The sequence below is a fragment of the Erythranthe guttata genome, chromosome 12 (assembly GCF_056151865.1).
Source record: "Erythranthe guttata isolate IM_541 chromosome 12, IM_541, whole genome shotgun sequence".
Classification (NCBI taxonomy): Eukaryota; Viridiplantae; Streptophyta; class Magnoliopsida; order Lamiales; family Phrymaceae; genus Erythranthe; species Erythranthe guttata.
The window spans coordinates 10,990,167-11,000,568 of NC_142544.1; the positions used below are offsets into that span (position 1 = coordinate 10,990,167).

At 34.4% G+C, this 10,402-nt stretch overlaps 1 protein-coding gene across 1 annotated transcript; it reads left to right on the top strand.

The window, feature by feature from the left end:
• The first annotated feature begins 5,340 nt into the window (after window positions 1-5,340).
• On the top strand, window positions 5,341-10,053 carry TRM26 (RB1-inducible coiled-coil protein). Its single transcript, XM_012973186.2, has 6 exons — window positions 5,341-5,730; window positions 6,308-6,506; window positions 6,636-6,715; window positions 6,879-8,471; window positions 8,557-8,725; window positions 9,146-10,053. Exons 2-6 carry the CDS (start codon window positions 6,425-6,427, stop codon window positions 9,778-9,780), a joined length of 2,559 nt encoding a protein of 852 aa, XP_012828640.2. The 5' UTR covers window positions 5,341-5,730; window positions 6,308-6,424; the 3' UTR covers window positions 9,781-10,053.
• Window positions 10,054-10,402: the final 349 nt, after the last annotated feature.

Consider the following 10,402-nt stretch of genomic DNA (forward strand, 5'->3'; position numbering starts at 1 on the left):
GTAATATTCAAAAAATATTAGGTCAAAATAGCTAAAAAAAAAAATCCTTGGGGGGTCAACTGCCCCCCCTGCCCCTTAGTGGTACCGCCACTGATTTATACAATTGGAATCAATAAACAAAAATATCAAAAAAAAAATGGAGTTAATGAAACATATTAATCGACTATGATGTGAAGCATAGTCGATTAAGAATCTGCTACTAAAAATAACAAATCACAACTGCGAAAAAATGCAAAATCAACTATATATTACAAAAACAAAAAAATATACAAACATTATAAATGATTTATACAATTGGAATCAATAAACAAAAAGTCCAAAAAAAATAAAAAAACACCACCACCCATCAAAATTCGATTCCGGCGACAAATCGACAATTTTACCTCTTTTCGTTGATGATGTAGAAATCGTGGCATTCGAACTCAGATTCGCTATTGATAAGTGTTCGTTTTGCACAACTTTTACTTATCTAATCTTCGTGTTTTGGTCTTCATTCGTCCGAGTTTTCGGCTTTATTTGTATATATTATGTTGTTTTTGTTTTATTTATTTTTTAGGTAAAGATAAGCTATTTTTGCCGATTCGAGACGATTTTGGAAGCGAAGCCGAGAATCAAACCAAACACGTGCAAAAGTGCATTCTCGCGGATTGTGGCAGTGTTTGGTATTTCAAGCATAACTTTTGCATACGACCTCCGATTGGGCTGATTCAAGTGGATTTAGAAAGCTAACTTCAAGGGCTACAACTTTTGTGAAATGCACAATTGTCGAATTCGGGCTGAAAAAGGGTGAAAAAAGTGTTTGAAGTTAATGCAGAGGCCAGATCGCGATCCAGAATCACCGGATCGCGATCTGGTGGCAAATTCCAGTAGCAGCGAAAAATTGGGGCAGATCGCGATCCGAACTTCCTGGATCGCGATCTGGAAGGCGGTGCGCAGTTTTCGAGGTTGCCAGATCGCGATCCAAGAAGCCCAGATCGCGATCTGGGCACAGAAATCGAGACTAGATATTTTTCTTTGATTTTTCACTATAAATAGAAGGTCTCTTTTTCATTTTTCAATCGCTCGACATAGATCTCGACCTATTCTTCGGTTTTTCTTCGGTTCTCGCCAGTTCTTCGCGGGAAGCTTCGACGAGGGTTTCGACTCGGGTTTTTCATAAGCTTTTCTTTACGTTTAGTTTATAACTTCTCGTGTTCTTCATTTTAATGCTATGTTTGTAATGAACTGAGCATTTTCTTCTAGGGAAATGAAACCTTGTATATATTGATTTTGATTTCCAGATCTGTGATCTATTTGTCGTTCTTTGATTCTGTTTATGTTTTCCTGTATTAAATGCTTTCGATTGTTTGGCCAACAGTTGAATTGATTCTAAATGGGAATGAACTCGAGAGAGGATTTCTCGTTTGATTTTAGGAAAGCATAACTCGGGTTGTGGAAACGGAGACGTGATGCACCTCGGGTAGCCCTTAAGGACTTGACCTAAATGCTCTCTTAATATCAGGTTCTGAACGGAGACGTCGGACCTGTGGGTAGACTCTAACTACACTGGAGACGGGGGTTAGGGTACTTTAGTGTCTGGGTTAGCGAACATTGAATTGACAATAATCTTTATCGATAGTACACTGGTGGATTTTACCCTAGAAGCCATCACACGTCGGAATTCCTTGCTTGTCCTAGCTGACCGGTGTTTTTATTATTGGTTCCTTTTAGCTTCATGTCATCTCCCATCTTTTTCTCCCGTCTAGATAAAGTTTAGGATAGTATAATTACGGTACTTGGTAGATTTAGGAACTTAATTCCCTGTGGATCGATATCTGGAATTCACTATTCTACAAAACGCGATACTGTACACTTGCGGTTTTTCATACGTAGGTTTTACGCGTATCAGCTATCAAAATCATCATCATCTTTATGGCTTTTGTTAAAATCTGCAACGACGACGACCCCGACGGTATTACTATCTATTATTATAATATTACTGTGTTTGAGAGTAATACTACTGTTGTTACAGTAATATTTCTATTGACGAAATATTGTCAACCCCAACAAGCTTAAATATTTTGGCTTTTTTATTATGTTTGTCTTTGTTGACCGGTCGCCATAATATTATTGTATTACACGATAATTTATTATGTAACATAGTGGTTTCGTTGTATTAATATTACTGTGCTATACATTAATTATTGCAATATAATATTATTGTGTTAAACAATAATATAGTTTATATTACTCTCGACCACGGACTGTTTTACATGGGCCAAATAATTTTCTAGAAAAAAAGAAATCAAAAAACTTTCAAAGAATAAAAATGAAAAATCAATGCCGCCGGCAACAGGAAAAAAAAATCAACGTTAGAGACCACCCGCGATTGTCAAAATTGGAGTCAAAATTAGGTTAAGGTTCAAAATTGAATAATTTGTGAAATTTGGGGTCAAATTGAGGTTAAATTAGGTTAAAGGAATGAAATTGGAGCATATATAAACCTGAGGGAGTATTTTAGTCATTTACACACTTCTGGAGTTTGTGTGATTTTTTTGTCAATTTTTTTTTGGTGGATCTAAACATGAATAAGTAGCCCATGAGTTTATATATAGCTAATTGTCATTTAATTAATACGGCTTATGAGATCCTACACTTGATGAAATAATACATCATATAGTTTTAAACCGTAGATCTACATAAATAAGTACGCACTAAGCATATATACACACTGATGTTTGTTTTATTATGCTTAGATCAATGGCGTAAAAACATATTATGTATGTCACCTCGTGTAAGTTCTACGAAACCCCTTAAAACAAAATAGAAATAAACCTCGAAATACATCCAAACATTCTATAATAATCTCTAAATTTATATAGGTCAAAGATGATTTAGGAACCATTTTGTGAGTTGCAGCCAAATGGAGGGGCATCGTGGCTAGAGCAACTGCTCAATCCTTAGCTGTCATCTGTTTTCATTCTCTCTCTCTCTCTATCTCTCTTTCTCTCTCTCTCTCGGCCGTTTGTGGGACCCATGTGAATAATATATATATATACAGTAAAATAATGACAATTTACAAACCATTTTCCGTTAAAAAGCAACAGTTCTGTTTGTTTGGTGGCATGGGGGCAATCTGTCATTCGTACACGTGAAAAGACTCCGTCTCCGCTGTCTAACGCCCACCACATCATCACCCCCCTCATTTGCCTTCTTAATCCCATGCCACGCGACATCATGCACCCACCTTTACGCGTCCATTAGCTTGCAAATACACATATAAACCTCTGTAAATTAATAAATGGTATTAGGAAAATTCTATTAATCTAATGAAATATTAAATTATCGAATTCATAATTTAGCACATTGTGACCTAGTTGACAAGAATAAATTACTATTTAAATTATGTTATTAATATATCGAGGTTCTACAGCATATTGTCGTTACTATTGTTTCAAGACAAAATCTTACTAATGGTCCATCATTTAAATATTTAGTTTTATTTCAAGTCTTTTTTTCTTCATAATCCATCTCTATAATTCATCGAAAAAAAAATATTCCATCAGTAATAATTTTGTTATTTAAATATTTAGTTTTATTTCGAGTCTTTTTTCTTCATAATCCATCTCTATAATTCATCAAAAAATAAATATTCCATCAGTAATAATTTTCTTACCTTTATTAGAATTATTTTTTGATAAATTATGGAGTGAAATAATAAACATTAAAAAAATTAATCTAAAACTAATAGTTACAATCAAGAAAAATAATTTACGAAAAGATCATTTATAAAATAAATATGTACTGTTTTAAAAAATGTTGCTTTGGATTAAAATAGAAAGAATTATTTGGATTTTTTTTGCATATGACTTCCACTTAGAAATATATTTAATGACTATAATATATCATCTACATGTATTCTCGATTTGAATTTGTTTGTAGTTTGATTATTTTATGTTAATATTTAAATAAGAAATCAATTATATATATATATCTAATATTGACTAATTTGTTTATAATTTACTAAACAATAATTATGAGAATATAATATTTGATCCAACTAAAAAAAATGTTATAAACATAATTTTACATTGAGAGACTACAATGAGATGAATTATAAAGATGAATGATGAAGACAATTAAAACATGAATGATCAAAGCAAGACTTAATATTAAGATGGCGTGGGGGTTAGTGAGATTTGAACTTTTTTTTTTTTTTATTAAGCTCATCATTTTCTTTTTTCTTTCTTTTAATTAACTAGTATGGTTCAATTGAGCCAAGCTCTACCGAAAGCTCAGTGACTCGGTTCAATTTTATTAGAGTCAAACTTAATTAACTCTGTGAGTTGTAACGAGTTTAACCATTTTATTAAGCTCTAAAAAGATATGTGTCGAGTTTGAGCTCACTCGTCTCAACCATAAGTATGCCCAACTAATTAAATAATACAAATATTTATTAAATTTATTATTTGACATCTTTATTAATATTTATTTGTATAAAAATAATGCTAGTTCATAAAAAAACATTAGCATAGTAAATGAATATTTGAACTTGCACTCATCCATTATTGTCAAACTTATATTAAAGTACATTAAAGATTCACAAGATTGTGTACATAATAAACATTTATATTTTTCATTGATTTTGATCATTTCTCTTATTTGCTATGGCATTAGAATTTTTTTAAATATTCATATAGCACATTTATAGTTAGTTTTATATTCATATAACAAATTGTGATAAAACTAACTATAAATGTGCTATATGAATATTTTGAAAAATTCTAATGCTATTGCAAATGTTGTATATGAATATAAAACTAACTATAAATTATAAAAGCATTAGCACAATTTTGTTTTTAAATAAGTCATAATTTAAAATACTTAAGAATATATACTATTTTATGGAATGGACTAGACGCATGAAATATATATATATATATATATATATATATATATATATATTTCAGTGAAATTAGTACATCCATAACCAGAGGCCCTACCTAAAAGTAGGAAAAATATATAAAAAGAAATTGTAAAATATATATAACCTAAGAAAAATCTAAAAACTAATAAAGAAAACATGTATGAAAATTAACAAAGGTGGAAAAGAATAATATGCAAAATCTAAACATAAAAACCATATGCGAAGTAAACAAAAACATGAGAAACTAGGAAGCATAAAAATCAATAAAAACCTGTTTAAAATATAAAAAATAATATAAAATTCTGAAAACATACATTGAATTAAACAATATGAAACTATTATTTTTGGGACAGAATGTGCAGAGCTTTTGTATAATAATAATAATAATAAAAAGGAAACTTTATGTATAATAATAGATAGGCCTTGCAACACTTGATTCCGCCCCAGGCATTTATGAAAAAGAAAAAAAATAAATAAAAAAAAGAAGAGAGAGAAAGTGTGAAGAGAGAGAGAGAGACTTTTGGGTTGCTGGTGGTGTGATTTCCAGCAATGGATTGTCATGCTATTTGCATTACTACTTTTCTTCCCTCATCATTATTATTATTATTTTTATTATTATTATTATTGCTGCTACCTCTTTCTCTCCCTAACTACCTTTTCTTCTTCTTCTTCTTCTTCTTCTCCTCCGAACTCCATTTTCACCCAGTTCCCAAATTTCCCTTTCCTAATAAATTACTTCACTCCGGTGCTTCTAAGTTTGACTTTCCATTGGCCAAATTGTGATGATGATGGCGTTATATACTGATTGAATGAATTAATGAATGGTGAGTGAGTTCATATTATTTGATGATTTATGATTCTGCATTATCGCTTCTTTCCTGATGTAATTAGATTTTCTAATTTTTTTACATTTGGAAAAAAGAATTTCAGATTTGGAATGTGAGTGAGCATGGCCCAGTTCTGTTAGATGTCTGAATTCGGAATATGTGTTCAATCATTTCAGTTACTGATTAGGAAAATAATCTCCACTTTTTTGTTTCTGCTGTAATTCAATCATCTTAGTTTCTAATATGATTGAATTACATACATATATGGAAACATTTTGATTGCTTGGTTCCTTTAATCATGATTTTTTATTTGATTTGATTTGACCTGAAATAAATCCTCTGAATTCCTCTTCTGGATCTTTGGTCTAATCCATTTGCTAAATCGCCTGTGGCTGAGAAGGGGCATTGGCCTTTTGCTAGTTAATGTACAAGTTCAAAAAGGATTTTCGGAAAAAGTGATTTTGTGATTGTCGTCTTTGGATTAATGAACCTTGTATGTCGTGTATATTTCGATGTTGTAATTCAGTACCATATTTATAAGCTCGTTTATCTAGATTCTTGATTCTCTCTGCAGGATGTGATTGGCTAGCAGATTTTTTATTAGTAAGTCGAGACGGAGCATTGAATGTTAGGGAATAATATGTAGACCGACTTATGAGTGAAGTGCAGCAGCATTAAGTTCGTGTTGTGCATGGGAAGCGTGTTCCACCTCCTTGACATTAACGAGGAAATCATGGCCAGGAAATCTGTTACACACAAGAGACATGACGGCGGTAATTGTCACAAACGAATCACCGTTTATCTTGTTTTTCTCACATGTTCTGCGTCTGTTCTTGTCGAAACAATTAGTAAACACACTTATTAATGGTATTAAGATTTTTTTTTTCCCGGATACTTTTCAGGCCTGGAGGCTCCTCGAAATAGCTTGGAACTATCAATGGAGACATCATACGGCTTATACTCCGCGAGGGATAATATACTGGTACCAATTATTTCCATGTTACGAGTCGACTATCTGTGCATTTTCATCGACTAAGATCAACTTATAAGTTTGGACTTGTTCTTAAGTTTCTTTTTATTGCTTCTTAATTATTTTTTTTCACCGACTGTAAATAATGTTTCACATGTTTGCTGTATATATTCAGTATGCTCCTCACATGTCAAAGGAGTCATCTGGTAAGGACTACTATTCGACCGACGCTCCTATAAAGAAGTTAATCAGTGAAGAGATCTCCAAACGACCAAGTAGCAGACAAAGCTCACCAAGTGTAATTGCTCGTCTTATGGGAGTCGATATGTTACCTTTCGATTCAAAACCAGCGCCACCTCAACCGGTTGATAATAATATAAAGAAAGAACATCGAACGGGGAAGTTGACGATGGATAAGAAGGAAGTATCGAAAACGGGTTCAGTTGATGATGTCATCTCCTCCCTTGGTCGGCATTATGAAGACATATATCCGGACCAATTAGACATTCATATGAAGCTGGACAAACCGAAACCTAGAGAACATCCTCAAGAGCAGGAACTGCAGAAGTTCAAGAAGGAGTTTGAAGCATGGCAAGCAGCACGGTTCAACCAATGCTCAAATGTCGTGAAATTTAGCAATGCTCCGGCACAAATAATTGCCCAAGAGGACCTCAACAGAGAAAAGATGCACCTCTATTTCAACTCCAAGAAAACCGCAAACAGTGACAGGCTGAATAAACCTAACGATCCAGCAAAACTAGTTGTTGACCCACTCTCGAAAAAGAAAAACTTGTCTCACTCGAATAGAATTTCAAGAACAGATTCTACGCACAAGAAACCTAGTAACGACATTGTTTCTTCTCCGACAAAGATTGTGATTTTAAGGCCTGGGCCCGATAGGATGGATATTAACGAGGATATGTGGAGCAGTACTCCCAGCACTTCAGAAGGGAGAGCTACTAGTATAGAAGATTTTCTCCAAGAGGTTAAGGAAAGGCTGAAATCTGAGCTGCAAGGTAATTCTTCTACAACCATAAGAGGAGGAGGTATCGAGACACCTTATCGGGAAAAACCGAGAAAAATTGCTCAGTCTATAGCGCAGCAAGTGAGAGACAGTGTCACAACAGAACTTGGTATGAATTTAGTTCGCTCCGAGTCTACAAGATCCTACAGAAGTGAAACTCAGTTCAATGGAACAACAGGCTCGTCTCCCGAGTTCATTAACAGAGATACAAGGAGATTCTTGACAGAGAGATTGAGGAATGTTATGACAGTAGAAACCCATCAAGAATTTCCAACGCTTGTCCGTAACAGTTCACGATTTTCCGTGTCGGACTACGGACAATCGAGAGATAAAATGAGCTACCATGAGAGTTTGACAAATGACTTAGAAAAGCAAAGCAGGTCTTTCAGAGGGGAGACTGATTTATCTCCTATGAACCTTGTTCGATCTTTGTCTGCTCCAGTATCTGGAACTTCTTTTGGAAAGCTTCTCTTGGAGGATCGGAATATACTAACTGGGGCCCACATCAGGAGGAAGCATGAGGTAGTTGAGAAAGCACCGCCGAATATTAACATTAAAAAACAGAAAAAGGAGAAATTCAATATAAGGGAGAAGGTTTCGAGTTTTAGATACAGCTTGACACTGAGAGGGAGGCTATTCCAAAGGAGAGTTAAGTCGGTTTCGGGATCCGATCAAAATAGAAACAGCCTTGTGAATGATATCAGAAGTGGGCCCACGGTCATGATGAGTTTTTTTGAAACAAATGTAAGGACCCTTTGATATTATTATATTCACTTGTTCAAAGATAGTGAATACAATGAAAATTAAAAATAAATGTTTTTTTTTGTAGGAGAATTCAACGGAAGTGCCGCCAAGCCCTGCATCTGTGTGCAGCAGTGTTCATGAAGAATTCTGGAGGACTTCTGATTATTTAAGCCCCATTTCATCGGCAGGTGGACATCAACTGGATGATAGTGACATGTCGCATGTTTTCAGAGAAATTAATTCTAATTTGAATGGTTAGTGTTTGGAAGTTTCCGTTGTTCGAGTTTTTCCACAAAAAAAATTCACAGTTTCGTTTCTTATACTTAAAATAGTAAGTGGCCAATCATCTAGCACCACTAATGTAGATTTTTGGTTCGATATTCATCGTGCGATTACCAATAAGTAACAGTCAACTGGTGAATGAAGAATCAATCCTTTTGAAACCCCATAAAGTTTTAAAGATCGGAATTATCCTTTATTTTTCTAAATCGTATTGTTAAATTCAATCTCTTATTTCATTCTAACAACTCAAAACAAACAATTTAAGTATACTACAAATGCTATTCGTCTTTACTGTCTTACCATAAAATTATACATGTTTGTTTCCCTTTGCTGTCCTTAGTGTTTTGTCACATCAGTGAAATTAATCCTCTTCATTTATATATTTATCACAGAGCTGCGCAGGAAATTAAATCAATTTGAAGGAGCTGCCGTAGAGGAACCTACAAAAGATCAGCAGCCGAGTGAAGTTGAACTAGACATAGAAGATGAAGCTGAAGCCTACATTAAGGATTTGCTCGTGGCTGCTGGTTTTTACGACGGCTCTTTCAGTCGATCTCTATCTAAGTGGGACCCACTTGGCAAGCCTATTAGCGCTCAGGTCTTCGAAGAAGTTGAAGAGACTCATAAACAAACCACCAAGGACGACGAAATGTGCAGAAAAGACGAGGGAGAACAAGTAAGTCACAAGATAGTGGTTGATTTATTAAACGAACTACTTCCAGCTATACTTAGAGAACCAACGAACATGTCGACGTATATGGAAAAGGCTGCTATTAATGGCGGTAACGTGTTTAAGCCTCCTTACGGAAGGAAGTTACTCTCACGTGTATGGAGTGCCGTTGGAGTGTACGTACACCCTCCACAAGATAGGTCTTATTATTCTCTCGATAGTATGTTGGCTCGAAATTTGAAGTCCGACCAATGGTTAGGCTCGTTGGACGATGATGTCACTGCTCTGTGTAGAGATATCGAATGCCTCATCATTGGAGATATGATTGATGAAATGATCAAGGATATTGATAAATAAAGTTTATTGACAAAGGATTAAGGTAACGAATTGAGGATTTGTGTGTAATTAGTATGGCAGAGATTTACTTACGCATGTTTTGTGTGTTTAAACTAAGGTTGTCTGTATAGAATGTTGATAGGAAGATTATTTATAGTGAATGCTTTTGCTCCGTTGTAGTTGTTTATTATTAGGTACATTGTCGTTCGTTGTTTCGTTTTGTGTAAGGGGAGGATTTTCTGTCTTTGTTTGGGTGTATTTGTTGTCGAATGAAATGGAATTTCGTACAACAAAGTTAACGGTGAAGAATTCGATTTCGTCAGAGTTTTGGTTAATATGCTCTTATTAGTGTGTGTGTGTGGTAGTAGTGTGTGTTGTGTTGTGATAAAAAGAGAACATATGTAACAATTCATAGATCTGGGAACAAATGAAGTCACATTGTCAAACCAAACTCCCTTTATGCCTAAAATATAAAAGGGTAAATTACACACACCCCCCTGAGGTAAGCTTAAATAACTGTAAGGTCCCTGTGGTATCGATAATTACACTTAGCCCCCTGAAACGTAGTCAGAAACTCTAATGGGATAATGAATTGGATACGTTATTCCGATAGGGTTCTAACGGACTATTGGTTTCAGAAAGT